At 42.2% G+C, this 18622-nt stretch overlaps 2 protein-coding genes across 4 annotated transcripts in view; both read right to left on the reverse strand.

Annotated features, from left to right (window-relative positions):
* The window catches only part of mark2b (MAP/microtubule affinity-regulating kinase 2b), a 51786-nt gene extending 45152 nt beyond the window's left edge, over window positions 1–6634 (reverse strand). The window contains exon 1 of the mRNA XM_085349672.1: window positions 5306–6634. Coding sequence (XP_085205798.1) covers window positions 5306–5356 — 51 coding nt within the window. The 5' untranslated portion in view covers window positions 5357–6634. The remainder of the gene's footprint in view (window positions 1–5305) is intronic.
* Window positions 6635–12135: 5501 nt separating this feature from the next.
* krcp (kelch repeat-containing protein) lies at window positions 12136–18000 on the reverse strand. 3 transcript variants are annotated; one of them, XM_085351022.1, is made up of 13 exons: window positions 17939–18000; window positions 17473–17634; window positions 17305–17386; window positions 17138–17185; window positions 16797–17028; window positions 16582–16671; window positions 14962–15093; window positions 14686–14873; window positions 14403–14599; window positions 14197–14291; window positions 14045–14099; window positions 12755–12852; window positions 12136–12365 (listed from the first exon to the last, which is right to left on the reverse strand). In XM_085351022.1, the coding sequence occupies exons 1-13, from the start codon at window positions 17998–18000 to the stop codon at window positions 12136–12138; spliced, it is 1671 nt and encodes a 556-aa protein (XP_085207148.1). The 3 variants fall into 3 exon arrangements, with proteins under 3 accessions (XP_085207148.1, XP_085207147.1, XP_085207149.1); XM_085351021.1 differs by having other exon boundaries at window positions 16788–17028; XM_085351023.1 differs by lacking the exon at window positions 17138–17185 and having other exon boundaries at window positions 16582–16657; window positions 16786–17028.
* Window positions 18001–18622: the final 622 nt, after the last annotated feature.

Below are 18622 nucleotides of genomic sequence, written 5' to 3' on the forward strand. Positions count from 1 at the left end.
CAACTTGTGTGTGCATACATGTGTCCTATAGCTCCTTTACACGATGACTCATCCAAAAAGAGCATGAATGTAGAGATGAAAAAAAAAAAAAAAAGAAAGGTGAACACAGATCAAGTAAACACACTCACACGTTCAGTGCTCCTTTCTTATCTATATTACATTTCCAGCTCCCCAGCTTGGTGGGACATTCTTGCCTTCTTTCATACGCCTGAGGTATCGAGTGAAAAGCATCAAACTGTGCTCAGCTCTACTCCTATTTCCTTCATGTTTTCTGTTGTGACGCTCAACAGGATTTTGAATCTGCAAGCATCACTGTTTCAGTTCTCGTGGCGTTTACAAAGGTCAAGCTAAAATAGAAACTACTGCTGATGAACTGTAACAGTTCAAGTTATATTAACCATTTTATAAATCAATAAACTGATTTAGATCAATGAACTACCATGCACTTCATTCAATGACTTTGTTTTTTGGTACACAAGTTACATTTTCCACTCACTAACTAGAAGTAACCTGGTGTCTGCCAGTGACCAATGTCAGGGTAAACTGCAACCCTGACCAACCTAAGCCTGGAGAGTTCCACATCGACTTTGTAGGTATATTGCTGGGAACCCCGAGTTCATGTTGATTATGGTTTCCACAGGTAAAAGGATCAAACTATCCATAAGATTTGGGGGGGTTGTTTACAAAACCTGAGCTACATTCGCATCTTTTCATCAGGATACTTTTAAACAGTTTTTAAGTAGTTAAAAAAGTATCCTGCTTGGAATAGTTAGTAACTATTAAAAACAGTCAAAAGTAACTATCTAATACAGTTTAACCCTCAGTTGTCAAGCTAATATCCATCCACTCAAGTTCACCAATTACCATAGGCTCAAGGCACTGCTGTCAAGACTGAAAGCAATGGCAGACGTGGTCGACGACCTTCAATCATTCACTAATTCGGTGAACTCCAATCAGTCTGATGCAAAATGACGTTGCACCAGTCTCAATCACACTAAGCGTCAGAAGGATGCTCAATGATTAACCCAGCACTGAAACACACTTGACAAAGGAGGTATGACGGGAGAAATGACGGTTCATAAAAAGGCTTACGAACTGCACTTGTCATTAATAGCCGTTTAAGATAAAGCATATGAACATGCCTTAAGTTTGAAATTTTCCATAGTCCTGTGTACACGACAAGAAAAGAAACCGATATACCGATGATGATATTCTGTACTGTAAAAATATCTGTCTGCCCCAGAGCAATATAGATATTTGTTTGCTTATCTTGTTGTTTATTCCTTTGTTTTTGCTTGAAAAAAACAAAACAATTTTAAATTCTTTCAGGAGCTAAAGTGGAAAAAGCCAGTGCAAAAGTGGAGTTACACAACAAATAAACAGACAACTAGATCACTATGTTCCATCCCATTGTGCGTGCCCACCACCTCATATCAACCACAGTGAGCTACACAAAACATGTTTATGTCTGATCTGAAGGTGAGGAAATTCTCCCCACACATTTTATAATGATTTTAATAGGAGTGTGTGAGGATGTAACATCTGTATGTACTGTTATATACATCTGGCTGGAGGTGGGCAAGTGCTTTATCTCCTATTGTGTTTTATTTCCTTGTTCCTTGTTGCAAGTCCTTTGGGAATAAAGACTTGTGTAAATAAACCTCATGAAAACTCAAAACCTCTAACGCCACTTCCAAATCTAGTTCAGTTAGTTTTACATTTTCTCCCAATGACCCAATAAGGAAATGTCTCAACTTTGACAAATTAATGGCTTGGCTCTATAATGTGCGGAAGATCCGGCATAGTGTGCAACCATCCAAACAAAGAAGGATGAACTGACAGACCTGAAGAGCCATACCAGTATTTCTAGCTATATTAGTGGGTCAGAAGACGTGGCTTAATGAATAGAGGGAGAGCACTGTAAAACAGGAAATCAGACAGTTCAGTGATCATGTCTAGGGAAGTGGACAAACTGTGCAAACTTGTTAACAAGATGACCTGTGCCAAAACCTATTTCAAACTGCACTCATGTAATATTTTAACACCAGGTAGTTTAAACACAAAAATACAACCTAACACGTAGTAAACATGCATTTATCCTGTTATTTAACACTGAAATGTTGTTACACTCATGTGGACCACAAATAAGTTCCTCAAACTAACAGCAGGCCTGAACCCTTGCACAACGTGAGAACGTGTCCGATCAAAGCCACTCAACATATCTGCCATTTCACACCGTCAGAAAGATGTCATAAGTCACTTCTCTGTATTTGACAGCTCTCTAATTATATGTGCGCAGCAACTGTTCATGATGACTGAATGGAAAACTGTGTTGGTCAGTAACTTTACTTCACAATCCCCCCAGACCTGTAGAACCATTAACTCACAGATTAGCTGGCAGTCATGTGTAAAGAAGGAAAAAAAGAAAAGCTTGCAAACTCTGAAGCCAAGTAAAGCAGCTCCCAATTAGGGTTCCTCAAAATATTAAAACAAACCACTGCAATCAAGCCGTCTTTAGCAGATACAAGCGGATCATAACCTGCTCGTGGGTTGAAAGGATCAGAACCTAGACTTAAATCTCTGACGGGCACAGAGAGACTCGTCAACACTTAGCCTGTCCTCATGCCCGGTGCCATTTTGTCCCGTATCTTGAGACCTGACACCAAAGGCTTTCTATACATGGCCTTTAAAGACAGACTGGACTTGTGTGGGAGTATTCATCCATGGCCTTTTGCCTACAAACCTAGTTAAGAATTTGCCATGACCCCAAACTTTTCTCTTTTTTTACCCCTCAAATCCAACCCTAAATCCTCACTGGATGCTGTGGGACGAGAATGGACGCATTCAGAACAACAGCAGGATTATTTCAAACCGACATAAGGTTAAGGCCGCACAAACAGCGTCCGACAACAAGTTCAGTTTGAGGGGTTATTAATCGCCAAGGTACCGCAGTTAGGTTTTACACTCTTATGAGCCTGACAAGATATCACAGGAGCACTTATCTCCCTTCCTGCTTTGTGTGTCCTGTGCTACAAACTAAACACTGCTCCATATTCTGCCTTCAAGTATTTGCCTATCAGAATGGGCAATGTTTGATTGTCCATTCTAGATCTGGCTAAAGTGGAGCCAGGTCTGACATTTTAATCAACCGCTTCTCTTTCGGCAAGGTCCTGTGCAGAAGCTGTCACACTGAACACAGTGAGGAAGCTTCTGCTCATGACTTTATACGTGTCTCTCTTACAGCAACATGTCCAAAAGCGCCCAGCTTTCACTATGACGTCAACTTTTAAGATCCCACTGGAGATGGAAATGCCCTGTCTGTTTGTACTGTGTGCGAAAGGCAGCTACAGTGGATGACTCTACTGCCTTACTGCTGACCTTTGTTCCCATAAGGGTGTAGCTGTGTACGCATGTCTCATTCTCACTGTGTCTACTTATTTGCCTACATATGAATATAAGCGTATGTCCACTTTTCTTTACACCCTGATGCTGTTTTTAAACAACAACTCAGAAAACAGGTGAAAAAGTCTAAAAGTTTTTGTTTGGGTGAAATCTGACTGATCATGTGGACTCATTAGGAAGCTGGTAGGTTAAAGACAGTTTGTCTGATCAGACATTTGCATTCTTGCACATATGTCCATCAGGTAATAAATAGAAGTTGTTTCCAGCTGCACTGCATGTGTAAGGGAAAAAAAAGTGGTTTAACAGAAGTGGCGACAGGCAGCGGTACACGTGCGTTGTATCTACTGGTAAACTTATGTCAGCATTTTGCTTTTATGGGAAGTAAAGACAGAAAAAAATATCTTTGAACCCTTCAGTGTTTACTACCAAGACACACTCCTATTGGCTAATAAAATAAGTTCTGTATTTTGGTAGGGCCATGCATCAGCAGTTCACACTTAAGTTTGGGGTTTTCGTCGTTTCTGTTTAGCTTGACAGAGTGCACTGTAGCACTCCCCTTATTGTGTTTCTTTTGTGTTACATAGCCACGCATCTAATTTTTCACAAAGGTTTCATTAAAAATACTTTGCACGTCGGAAACAATAGTTCTAGTTAAGTTCCCACGCTCGTCAAAACTGCTGATCAGCTGCTAAAAGCAAATCCTCACCACAGATGCATTCGTAGGACAGCACCGCAAAGTGGGTTTAGCTTCAAACGCTTGCTGACATCATCCAGTGGCTACACTGTCAATACCTAGACAATTTTCCTTCCCCATCAAACATTCAGAGATTTTAATGAGGAGGCAAATACCACGTGATGCTGAACATGGACTGCCCGAGTCACACTCTTCACTAGAAGCTATAATAGCTTTCATGTGAGCAAATGCGGCTTTCTCATAATGGAAAGATAAAACTGTCTGCAAGATTAAGACAGATGCTGCAGATATGGAAGCTTATTTCCAGCGATCTAGTATGGATTTGGAGCACATACCTCAAAGAACTACTAATCAAATGTATAGACAAAAAAGGGTTCTTGAAGCGGGAAACCATATCTGCACAGCCTCTGCAACTGATGAATCTCAATTTTTATTGGGATTTTTTGGAGCTCTTTCACATATGGATGGGGGTTAGCAGGCTTTTACTAGGTCAGAAGATGCCTATTGTTTGCACAGCCTGAGTGCCTTCAGTCACCCCCTATAGCCCTACTTGCAATCCAAGTTTTACTTTTTTCCCCTTGAACAATGATCTACAAGGGTTTATTGTTAATAAACTGAGGATATATCCAAGCGCAAACCTCCTTGCAAGTTCCCATTTGAAATACAAATTCTCATTTCCATTTAAATGCCACTTCTTCTGTCTGATAGCTTTGTGACACATTTAAGGTTGTCAAATAAAGAGTGCAACAAGCAACTTTCTTCCAGAAGGACAGGTAAGTTGCAAATTAGCATAAATAAATAAAAAAGAAATCTACATGTCTTCATCAAACTTGGTGATAAAGAAATGTGTTGAAAACTGACTTTCAGCTTTATGATTGCCTGTATTGCAGAAGGTCAAAAGTGACAAAAAGTCAAGTGGGAGGACATGTCTAAACACAGACTAAACAGAAACCTAAATTTGCTCTGCTATCCTGTAAGGAGTGGGAAATCCAATGTGAGTGCGTAGGCAAGCTGGTGAATCACTGCTCTGTGGCAAAGACAACAGAGACACAGGAGAGGAAGGAGAGAAAAAAAGCAACCAGAGACAACCAAAGCCTGTAAAAGGCCAACAAAGGCCTCTCTCCCCAGCAGATGAGAACTTCAAGTAATTTTGTGGACAAATATCACAAATAATTACATTTTTAAGAGTCATTTACAAGGACATCTTACCTGCCCGGCCGAATTTTCAATTACTTGAACCAGTGGGGGCCTTGTTGACATTTTTGAAGGAGTCTGTGTTGCCAAAAAAATAAAAATTAAAAATGGAAAAAGGAACCTTGAAACTAGTACGATTCGTCAGTCTCTGCTGAGCATTTAAAACTTGTGTAGTTGATAGCTGAGGAAAATCTCCAACAGATGTCCAGTGCTAGCCAGCTAGCAGCGCGACAGACAGCCTGTGAATCAACAAGTTGAATCCCACCATCAGCGGCTAGCCGAGTTAGCTAGCTAGCTCGAAACTAGCTAGCAGCAGCAACCGCAGGTCTCATGTTTGTCAACAAGCAGAAAATGGGAAAAACTAATGTTTTCTTCAGCTCCGGCCTGGGTGTGAAGGCATTCAGTTCCCAGTTCAAGTTGATCTGCGTCGATAGCGAACAGTGAGGTATAGCACGGATGTAAGACGCGAGCTAACTACCTGCTGCTGTGACGTTTTGATCAGCTAGCTACTTATGCTAGCCTGAAGAAAAAGTTGGGCAATGGTTGTATTGAAAGAAGACAAGGTTCAGATAGGTGGCTATCGTGCTAACTTGTAAGGTTGCCAACTGAGGTTTGGGGAAACCAATGACCGCTTGCCAAAATTTACAGCAAATGTTGACACGGCGTCGTTTTCATCGCGCAGTGTCGCCGTTTGTCTTTCTCCTTTTGTGGCAGAGATGTTTCCTTTTAGGTCTTCAAACCAGCTCCGAGGTCTACAAACTTTCGGGCCAAAGTTATTTCCCGGCGAGGTCTCGACCTTCCCACCTCTCACAAAGCAAATTCAAATATTCCCAGTGAGTTATCCGGGGCCAGGGTATCCTAAAAATAAAAGCAGCACCTTGTGAAATGGTCACATGGCAGGTGAGAATCACAAATTAATTTGTTCCGCTAGCTAACTGGTCGACATTAGCCCATGTAGCTAGCTAATTCAGGATTTTTTGAGGTAAGGCTAGCTCGTTAGCTTATTCCCCAGCGACCGCAGTGGCGGTGACTGCCAGAGAGCAACCCACAGAGCTCAAAATCCACGGAAATCACCGGCGCTCTTCCTTGTGTTGCGTGATTGGAATAAGGTCGTTCACCAGTGCTGCACTGCAGTGTGGCGATATACCAGTTCGTCCTGTCGGTACACCGACTAATATTCCAGTCACCAGCCGACCGAAGGAGGAATCATCAAGTTGTAAAATCCATTATCAGCAAAGTGGGCTTTTCTTGCTCGGAGGTGCGTGTCACGGGGAGGGGGGAGAAAAGCGAGGAGCTGCGCCCGAATGCAGTCTATGCGCACGATCCTGCCCTCATACCGGAACAAGCTCGCGGCAACATGGCTGCTTGCTTGCACCACGACTTGAAAGGGGAGGGAGGGAGTTCTGAGTTCGGCTTCACTCGATTTTTTCCGAGCCTTTACTGCTGAATGACCGCAATTCCTCCATGCTGGTAAATGGCAGGTGCGGGAGACTGTAATTGTTCTCCTCAACCTGGCAAGAATGAAGGCTCAACTCCAGACATAATGGAAGAGAGAAACTTGGAGCCTCCGGGGTGCAAAAGTTCACCGGTCTTTCAGTTAATTTCCTCTTTTTTTTTGGTTTATTGATTTATTTAAGTATGCCGATGAATATTTTATCGGGCTCTTTGCCTCCTGCATTGTTAATATTGTGGCAAAGTCTTTTACAGAGCGCTCCTGACAAGTTAATGTGCATGTTTCTGCTTCCAGCTGTGATGGAATTTAACCCACCCAAGTAAGTCTACTATCTTACAAACATGAGAAGCTTTACTCGAGTATGTCGGATTTATGTGACTGTACTCCACTACATTTCAGAGGGAGCGATTGCACTTTTTTTACTACACTAATCTGCATTTAATGGTCATATTCAATACTTATAAATGTGCTGATTGGAGGAAGTTTCTGATCTTTACAGATATTACCAAAAAAAAAAAAAAAAACCCAGAGAAGTGCCTACAGCATGAATGCACGTAGTCCCATGAACCCTTTCAGTAAAGCCAAAGAGAAGCTGGACTTTCGTTCAGTGAGTAACTAGTATTTCCTCATTATGTCTGCACAGATTCATTTCATCTGTAAACAGGCTTATGGACACACGCCTCTTTCTGCTCATCCCTGGAAGCTCCAGTTCTGCAGGCAACACATACAAGAGTTGCCAGATATTTTTACCACTGAGTCACATCCCTGTTTCCTTTCATCTGTCACACGTTTAGCTTATTCCCATCACACCTCTAAGAATTCCAGTGCTCATTTAGTGAGGCACACTGTTACAGTGCAGTGCAACACTTATGGAGAGCACATAAACACTTCGATCTTTAAGCCTAAAACTAGTCTATTGGCTAGGATTTGATATTTTGGACTAAAACAATAATACTTTGGTTGATATACAAATCCATTTGAAGACAGATTTTTTTTTAAGCCAATTACAGAACAGTACCTCTTGGCAGCCACAGCTGTAAAAATAACATGTAACTAGAAACTCATGCCATCTTAAAATGTGAGATGCTGACTGCAGGTACAGACATTTTCAAGTTACTTAGCAACAGCCATAGACTGACAAAGGTAATATGACTTCCACTGGAAGTAGTGATGCCACAAGTCTGTCAGCTGGGAGGTCGGCAGAGGTGCAATATCAAAAAAAAATCATCATTTGAACAATGTGAGGATGTTGTGCAAAATAAAAAAGAAGAATTCAGGATATGAACGGGTATGAAAAGGTTGTTGGGGACGACCGGGAGAGCATCCAACTGGCAGGATTTCCCGATAAACGAAGGGGGGAAAAAATCACCCCCCTGATGATGGAGGGAGAGCACTCCAGGGTATGTGCACTGGGTATGTTCCAGGAAACACACACGCCTGCTTTTAGCATATCAATCTACCCTCTATATATTTAATAATGAACCTTGTTAATGCAGAATCACTGCACCTTTCACTCAGTGCATAAACCTGGATCATGTCCAGTTTCATGGTGGATCAAAGTAGAGGGATGCCAGTTTGGGGGGGAAATGTCAGAAAGCTATAGCAAAACAGTAAATATGTAAACTCAGTGACACCACAGTCTTTTTTTAGACTGTACATGGACCATTTTAGCAGGAGACAAGCTGCTTACAGACAAATCTGTGCTGAAGTGTCGCCATCTGCAGGAGGCTTCCTTATATTACATCCATCCATCCATCCATTTGCACTGAAACGCATTTTCTGGCTGCAGTAGAGAAGAAACAACACTCTGTGTAGGAGGCTGAGTCGCAGACTGAATTGCACTAATCTAAGCATATTTTAAGTGTCACTGGAGGAACATTAAATAAAATATATCAGCCTTTGAGTCTCCAATTACTATTTCCATGTGCCAAATGTATGTGGTTGCTTTGAGGATGTAATATGTAACAGTTATTTTTGATATACAGTCAATAGTTTTCCCAGTAGAGCAGATAAAAAAAAAAACCCCAAAAAAAACCCATGAGCACTTTGATCTGTGATCGTCAGGCTTTTCCAGCAGTTGTGCTTTTCAGCAACTCCCCTCTGAAATCCACCTCAGCCTGGGTGTGTGTGTAAGTCAGTGGAAAAATACAGATCTTTACTACTACAGCACCTGATTAAAGCAGCACCCTTATTTAGTTATAAATCCACTGGAGCATGAGAAAAATCAAAATTTTAAGCAATTATTAACTATTTTATAATTTTGATATTTCAACACTGTTATATAACCCATGGCTCAAGTCACTGCATGCATGACATGCATGTATTTGGAGCTACTGATGTTGTAGTTTTGTGTCATACTTTATAATCTCCTGTTCTCTGACAAATTCAAGCATTATTAACACCCACATATGTTTCAAATAGTTCTAATTAACACCTGTATTGAGTGTAAAGGTATGCATGCTGGAGTGCTTTGGGCCATTAAAGTGTAATATTGCTTATCCACCATGTAGAAGATTAAATGAAGTATCACAGGGGTGGCTATAAAACAAATGGAGCAATCCAAGGAAGCCAGGAAAAGAGTGGAGGACACAAACATAAAATTAGTGATTCCCTTAGAACCATTATTCTTTCTTCAGCAGTCCGCTGGGTGAAAATCCTGCCCTTAACCTTAGCAATTTAGAAGCTGCTGACTCGCAGCGTGGGCAAAAGTAGTACGGAAAGAACCAAAGCCAAAAACCAGGCTTTTTATCCACACTGTGCTATAATCACAGTAAGTGCAACACCGTGTAATTAGATAAACGGATTGAAGCACATCACCGTTAGTTATGATGAACATAATAAAGACTTGTTTTGTGGCCCATTAAGCACGATGCATAGCAACACGTTTTGTTTTTTTTCCAACAGTCTGTGAAATAATGAAGTGAGGACGGTTTTATATCCACAGGTATAAAATAAAATATGTTGAGGAAGTCGGGCTTTCCTTTGTATCGCCACAGGAAATACCATGGAGTAGGTGAAAGCAGTTTGATGGCCTCCAACTGATTGGGACCAGTTTGTTTTTGAGTTTTTAAGGTAGAAAAATTGCAAATGTCTGCCTCTCTCAGCAGATGTGCCGCCTTCCAAGAGACACTTTGACAAAGATATCTATAACATACTGAAGTCTTAATTGTATGTAAAATAAAGCAGAATTTTACTGTTGAAATATTCAGTTGGATGGTCATTAAACTAAAGGTTTGATGTACATGTAGCAGTCCTAGAACATCCTGTCTCAACGATGCTGAAAAGCTATTCAACGTGTTACTTCTAGGCTGAATTTATGTAATTGTTTATCAGGTTTCTCTAAAACAGGGGTGGGGAACTCCAGGCCTCAAGGGCCGGTGTCCTGCAGGTTTTAGATGTGTCCTTGATCCGACACAGCTGATTTAAATGGCTAAATTACATCCTCAACATGTCTTGAAGTTCTCCAGAAGCCTGTTAATGAACTAATAGTTTAATTCAGGTGTGTTGACCCAGGGCGATATCTAAAACCCGCAGGACACCAGTCCTTGAGGCCTGGAGTTCCCCACCTCTGCCCTAAAAGATCTCAGGAAAGCCTTCAGTTGATCCAAAACACTGCAGCAAGAATCCCGACAGGGACTAGAAATTGTGATGATATCACTCGCATATTAGTTTTTCAAGTCGCATGTGGTAGTTGGAGGTGTTAAGACTAAAGTACCATGTTAAACAAACAGAGCACTTCACTGTGAGAATTCAGGCTGACTAGAGTTTCTAAAACATGAATTAGAGGGAGTCTTCAGCTACCAGAATCCAGACAGCCTCTCTACTTTAAATATTAGGCTTCAAACTGTACTTTTTGATAAAGCTTATCGTTATGGCTGGATCAGCTGACTCTGGCATGTTCACCATACATCACATATCAGATAAACATGCAAGTTTGCTAACTTTTGCATTACGGTAAATACATTTACAGCTGGGGATGATGTGGATCGCATTTCTTTTGCAGGTTATGTATTAAGGTACGTAGAACAGTTGGCCATGACGATGACGCACGCTTAAAACTCTTTCTTAGTGCTGTGAGAACGAATCTCTGTTTTAAATTAAGTGTGTATTTACTGACCTCTGTTAATCTCAAGTTACCCAACGTGGGGCTGTCTGTTTAATCCAGTGAAAAAAGTTCAAACACAGCCACAGTCATGACACCGTTATCAGGAACCGAGCGGATATGAACTTAATCCCTCCCACGCTCCATTAATCTTTTATTAAAAAGTCTCCATTTAGCTCTGGCTCTCTGAAGATAACAGTGTCACGCTGCAGGTCTCACGTTAGCTTGCGTTACTGTCAAGTGACCACAGCAGCATGAACGGCCTTTTCTGTTTAAAGCTGTCAAACCTCTTTTAATTGATGTTGGTTTGATTTTGTATTCCCATGCAGTAATGCATAGACTGTACAGTCTACTCTACATACTATCCATGTAGAAAATAATATGCAAGTGGGTTTAACTTGATATAATGTTAATATTGAGCAGTTATTATGCAGCTGCGTACTTTCATTCTTGGGACTCTGCTAGAGTAGCTTTGCATGATTCATAGTTCAAAATAATCCTTGTTTATTTTATGTAGGGCGTCAGGTGCATCCATCAATTCATACTGTCTGATACAAGCCATTATAACTCCCTTTAAACCAGCTTCCACTGGCTGCAAGAAGTTTTACACGGCAGGTAGGTGGGGCATTCTGCCATAATGACCATATTAAGGATATCTGCTCTTTCTGACATCAAACTGATCCAAGAGGTAAAAAAAACAAAACAAAATCTGAAGCTGAGTGTATATACATTGAACCAGTATATGCACAATATATATATATATATATATATAATAAGGGAAAATACAATAGTTAAACAATAATTACCTTTAAAAAGCAAAATGGTACAGCCCAGTGACATGAATGGAAAATTCCCCACCGCTGATAGTTTGAAGATGATGACAAATACAAACAAAAGCAGGAATAAACATTGTAAAAAATTCTGATGCACTTACATATATCTGCAAGAAAAAATAAATAAATTCTGAACTAGCCTCAGTTTTTAAAAAACACAATCAATATAAACCAACATTTTAAAAAAAGTACCTGAGGAAAACAAACATATTTACATCATCAAATTTGCCCTTTAAAGCAGATATTGTTTTTATGAGTGGAGCTCCATAATGAGAGAAATCTTTCTTAATCCTGCTCAGATGTATCAAATAAAACCGGGAAACCTTTTAAAGCGAAAGAAGAAAGGAGACAGAAAGGGATAAAAACCCACAGGATTATAAATAACAAAGGGTGAGGGTGTTAAAATAGCTTTACATCCAGCGAGGCAGAGAGGATTCACCTCTGACTCGCTCTCTCTTTAAATAGCACCGAGCAGCTCCTCCACGGCGACAGTCGTCAGGTCGGAGTAGAAGTTGCCCTCGTTGTCGCCGCCTCCGAACACCAGCAGGGTTCTGCCGCCGTTCATATCCGCGTCTTCATCTTCCTCCGAGAAGCAGCGGTGACCGGCCGTCTCCATGGTGATGATGGAGTGCCCCGCCCTGGGTACAGACAGCTCAGGCGCGCTCACCTCTGTCCAGCTGTTGGTGTCTGAAACCGCAAAACAAAGGCACGAAATTTGTATTTTTCCGCTAATTCTCGTTTTTACACTTTATGTTCAGAATAAACTCAACAGTCAGGTGAAGGTGGCGGTTAACACATTGTTACTTATGTAAGCTAATTTATTGCTTATAGGTCTGTGGCTTTTATTTTAAATATTAAGGACGTGAAGGAGATATTTTTTGGGCACAGAACCAACCGGACCTACAGTATGGATTGTGCAGGAACAGTAGAATAAGCAGTGTCTCCTACCTAGTTTGGGAATTACGTTACCAAAACCCTAAAATAATTCTGTCTTGATCTTAAATCCTCTATCAGTCAGACTCTGTCATTAACAACAACAAAAAAAGCTACTTTTCAGAAACCAAACCTCTGCTCACCTATATCAAAGACGAAGGCGTCACTGAGGGCATTGTTTCCGTTGTAACCACCGTGGATCAGGAACTTTGTGTCTGACAGCACAGCGCTGCCGTGCCAGCTGAAACACACGAGCACACAATGTTCACATTTAACTTCAAGTTGCTTAAAGGTTCTTAAAACGACTGCAGACGATATTGTAACAATCTCTGCTCTCATTTTAATCTCCTGTCTTATTAAAATCGTATTAAACCTTAATTTGAGGAACGTAAACGTCTCCATTTAGCCCCCATTTGTCCCTAAATGTTACTGCTTGTGTTATGTTTATAATACAGCTGTGCCTACATAAAAGAAAAGCAGCTGGTCTCAGAGGCTAAAGTGTGGAATTAACCGAGCTACCCACAAACATCATCGGTCTTTCCCCATCACAGTACATGATGTCCCCACCTGGGTAAAGACATCCATTATAGCACATGTTTCCAGACAGTTTGTAGTAAATTGCCTCAGTAACTACAGGCCAGAGGCTGTAACACTAAGAGACTGATCCTCAAAAACATCAAGCACACTCCCACCTACTCTGGACCCACATCAGGATTTATACAGAACCAATAAGCCAACAGATGTTGCCATTTCCAGTGTCCTCCACACCACACTATACTGTACCACCATCTGCCCACTGACTCTAGCTTTCTTGAGAACCTGGCCAAAGTTGATCAGGATGGGTCCCCTACCACCCCTCCATCCTCTCCAAAGGAGCACCACAGGCTGTTTTGAGCCCTTGATACCATCTCACAACACAAATGGCACCATTAAGTTTGCAGACAACACAAAAAGAAGACAGGAATGATCACTGGAGGAGACACAAAGAGCTGTTCATTAGTTTCAGGAGAAATCAGAATGACCATCTGTCACTGAACATAAATGGAGAGGACGTGAAGAGTCTTTAGTTTTGGGTTTCTGGGATCAAAGAAGATTTCCATGGACACACAGAAGGCACTGCCTCATTTAGGGGGAAAAAAAGTCTGTTTTCTGAGAACTGAGGAAATTAAATCAGCCTCAAAACCTGGTGTCTTTCTACCTCTGCACAACTGAAAATGTCCTCACAGCATCCTGACACAGTACCCAAATGGCTCTGCAGCGGATAATAAAGCGCAGCTGCCTGCTCCTTAAGACACATAAAGAAAGTATCCCCAGAGGATGCCCATCAGCTGTTCATCAAAGCACGCGTAACACGATCAGATCCATCGTCACACTGAACTCAGCTCTGACGTCTCACACGCTCACATAATATTTTGAAGTGTTATGTGCGATACCTTCGAGGAGAGGGGGGATTCCCAGTTGTTTTGACTGCAGAAAACTCCATCAGACCTAAGACATAAACACGTTGCATTTTAATAATGCAAGCATGGATGTGTAGTTGCACGTTTCCCCTGATTTAGATACTTTGTGTGTGTGTGTTGCTCACCAAGGTCCAACATGTACATGTCATTGTAGCATACAGGAGTGTCCCAGCCACCAAACACATAGATCTTCCTCTCCTGCATCACACATGCAGAATGACTGCAAGACAAAAACAACAAAGAGGAGGTTAAAAATATGGAGCAATTATATTTAAAAAGAAAAAAGTTAGAAAGTGTGCGTTAAATAAAGCTTTGGACTGAGCCGTGTTACCCTGAGCGGGGGGAGGGTTTGTCTCCGGTGACGATGGGCTGGTACCAGATGGAGAGGCGGGGGTCGAAGATATACAGAGAGTCGCTACAGCCATCGGGCTCTGGGTTGGGCCGAGGAAACACCCCTCCCAGCACGAACAGCTCACCCTGAAACATACTGCAGCTGTGGTAGGCCAGGGGAGGAACCTTACCCTGAGCCTGAAGAAGAAGAGCAGGAGGAAGTCATTTAAAAACAAAAACAGAAATAAAGCGAGCACAGCGTGTGGACACAGATCACCACGCACCTCTACCATGGTCCACTTCCAGCTCTGCGTGTCCAGGATGTGCACGTCATTGAACCACTTCTTGTTTTTAGAGCCCCCGAACACAAAGATCCTTCTTGAGTCGGGGTCGTAGATGGCTGTGTGGCCGATCCTGGCCTCAGGAGTCGGACCCTCAGCCAGAGTCTCCGCGGCCACCCAGGACACGTCCTCTGTTGCACACAGAACGTCCCCTTAAACACGGCTCTCACCTGAGCTGTAGTATCAACGAGAGTCTAAAATGCTGTTGAACTGACTGACCTGTGCAGAGCTTCCACATGGGATCTTTGCAGAACTGCATCCTGGCTCCCTGGCCTCCAATCAGAATTGCTGTTTGAGCATCGATGGGACATAACGTCTGACCCCAGCGACCTGACGGGCTGGCCAACGGAGCTGCAAGAAAACACGACATGTCATGTTCTGTTGGGAGTAGCCAGACATGATCATCACTCAGATCATGTTTCTGAAACACTCCCAGCAGCCTGCCTGTCACCAACAACCATGTCAAAGTCAGCTAATTCAACTGTATTCCCCATTCCAGCGCTTGGATGTTTATCATATGAATCCTGTGTACTACAAGCAGGATTTGGGGCTTAGTGACTTCACTTTAGTGTTACATTACTGGATTACATCTCCATAGTAACCTGATTTGTAGAAATAACCTGCTCTGGACCTCCATGTGCAAGTTTTGTAGAGTCAGGGTCAAACTGACTGAGTTCTCAAGTGAGCTCGACCAGTTAAACCTGTATTTTTAAGGTGAAAAAAAAACAAACAACAAAAGCCCTAAAACTGTGTCCACACTGGCAGTGACGTGACAACCAGACACCACAGAAAGTGATATTCAATGACTTTAAGCAGCTGGAGGTGAAAAAGCCAGCAGCGATAACAAGTTGAGCGACTCACAGATAACAAATAAACTTTTCTCAACTACCAATGAGAGCACAGGAGACTGTTGACTGGCTTATGACTACATTAGATGTTTACCTAGACAACTTGACCCTGAAACTGGCTTCAGCTTTAAAGTGACATACGAATCATTTCCTGTGTGGATGCAGCTCTCATTTCAAGTTTGTGTAGTAATAGTGACATTGTATGGCCACACAGTAATGGTGACATAAAAAATGACTTGACTGCAATTTATTACACTTTGCATAGCCGTGCAGAGAGCTTGCTCTCGTCCCCTGGCCGCATGTTTGACGGCCCTGCTATATTCCCCCATTTGTGATGCCAGCTGCAAGCAGTTCTCATTAAGCAGCAGACAGTCTCATTATTCTACAGACATATGGCAACATAGCCCTAAAACTGCAGAGCCTTGTTTGTAATTGCAAACAGGTCTCATATTTGTTGTTTATGTGCTCACACACAGTCTGACACCAGCACTTTACACTACAAGCCACATTCACATATTCGACTATAGCTGCATACGAGGTGCGATTGGTCACATGCTCCCAACATTGCCTCTTGAATGCAAACTCGCTCACTGCTTTACTGGGAAGGCCTGGTTTGACCTCTTGGTTTGATGGCCACCTTAGAGAGGCCAAATTCGAATTTCTGGCTGATGAAACACAGCAGCGCTTCAACATGCTGATAATAAAGTGAGAAACGCTGTCTAGATTAATAATTCCCCAAATGCTCTTCCAAGTGATTCATTTGTTTGACTTGCAGGAATACCGATACAATGCCAACAGCGCAATCTAAAAATCAAACAGTCGGAGGGAGCCGAGCCCCGCGTGAGTCACACGCCCAGGTTTATGTTACTTTCCTGCAAGTGAGCAGTGAATGGAAAACATCGATGCGTGAATGCGGGATGGGCTGTGTCAGCTGCTGGGACAGAAGAGGAAATAAATATGACAGAAAAAGGAAGAAGAAAAGAAACAGTACCAGTGTGTGTGGGAGCCTTGGCCTGCCTACTCTTCGTCCGGACTGCACTCTGAGGAGGCGTTCTTCCCACAGTCCCCTGCATCTCTGCTGCTGTGTAGTGAGGACAGAGAGAAAGCAGGTTTGATAGAAGAAATAGCACCTAAAGAAATTTTTTTTTTTTTTTTTTTTTAAAACACAACGAAAAAAAAAAACAAAAAAAAAAACACCTTTTCCACCTGCTCCCTTCAGCTTGGTGGTTTCGGCACCACTTGCAAACAGCTTTTGGCTGCCTTTGGCTTGACCTCTGACCTTGCGCACAGGTGTGGTCTTCTCAGTAGTTGCATTTGGACACGTGTTCTCTTCTTCTTCTCTTCTCTTTGTCCAGTCATTGCCTTCTTCTTCTTCTGCAGTTTGCTCTCTTTTCCTCTTGCCGTGGAGCTCTCGGGCTGCGGGTGGAGCAGCCGTGTCCTGAGATGCAGCACAATTGAAATAATGTCATTATCGCTATCTGCTTTCACCGACAGCAGCAACATTTCTTTGTGATATTATAAGACACAGTACATCCTTATCAGATTACCTTTGGAGTGTATTCCTTCACGGCCATGATGACTTCTGGTTCTGTTGACTAAAGAAAAAAAAGGGAGATTATATACATTAACCTGTGACATCTGTCCATATCTTAAAGTTTTAACTTAAGAAAATCCTAATGTTTTCATAAGCTCTTTAGATTTCCTTAGTATTTACCAGGTTTCCTCCCTCCAGAGAGACGTTCAGTGTCACACTGTCTATCCAGGTCTCCTCTTCCCACTGCTCCCATGACAAACATCTGAAGGTGAAATATGCATCATTCACAGAAAGGCTGTTAGAGTGCATTACAAAAAATAACAAAACGGATAAATAGGGCGAACCTACTTATTATAAGGAGTCAGTTTTCCAATAGTGATGGGCATCCGATCAGAATCGCTGAGCTCTGCGTTGACGCAGATCCGCTCCCCCCACCGGCCGCTGCTAAACAGCACCACCTGGCGGACGCTTGGTGGAACTGCAACACGGACCCTGCTAGAGCCTTCAGCGCTGACACGGCAAAACAAACGAAGAAACAAGCAAATAAAGGCACACTGCTCGATTTACATGCAGAAAAACGAGAGGCGAAAAGTATTTACTGTTTTAAAGAAAGAGAAGTTAAGCGACTGTGTGTAAACAGGTCTAATTCAAAGAGGCGCCAATGAGGAGCAATAAAAGTGTAGCGACAGAGCTGTTGAGCCCAGCAATTTTAGCTGAAGGCGACTGAGCTATTTAAAGACACATATGAGCGTCTCACGGGTACAAACGAAAAACAAATACATGACATTATGTGCGAGTCGAAAGCCTGCGTTACCTCAGCAGCTTCTGAGGCGGCCCGTTTACTCCGAAAACCGCATAAACTCCGAAATCATCCATCCTCGCGAAGTCCTCCTGAAAAACACAAACAACATCCACCCGGTTCCGACTATACTCTTTTATTTAAAAGTACGATTTTAAATATCTCAATAAATCACTCTTTACCCAATCTCCCGCCACCGCTGTTTGTACAGTATCTGAACTCCGCGCGAGCTCTGGGGTCAGTTTAGGTGCGCGTGTTTTGTCATCACAGTTTCTAGTAGACGCTGAAGGCTACACAGCAAACCAGTTCTCCGCCCGCACGGCAAACGCGGATAAGAATTTCAAGCAGACTCAGGGCTGCAACTTTGGGGGCTCCAAGCCAATCGCAGGCCTGATTTCGGAGGCGCTGCGAGACGCAACAGAAGCTGCGTTCAATAACACCTTCAACAAAACGGTGAATTCTACTTTAATTAAGGCATTACTTTTATTACTAAGTTAATTCTATTTACTAATTAAGAAAACATATCCGGTATTTAGAAATTAAAACAGCAAATTAATAATAGAAACATAGACTATACAAATTATATACAGTGGGTGTACATAAATTACAACCTTTATGGGACCAAGTGGTGTGCAGGAAGAGTGTTTGCAATGATGATGGACAGGCTGACAGATGATGAAGGAGGAGTCTTTGTGGACT

This window comes from Diplotaxodon limnothrissa, linkage group LG3, assembly GCF_057381915.1.
Source record: "Diplotaxodon limnothrissa isolate DT_005_m linkage group LG3, D_limnothrissa_male_GT1.1, whole genome shotgun sequence".
In the NCBI taxonomy this organism is placed as follows: Eukaryota; Metazoa; Chordata; class Actinopteri; order Cichliformes; family Cichlidae; genus Diplotaxodon; species Diplotaxodon limnothrissa.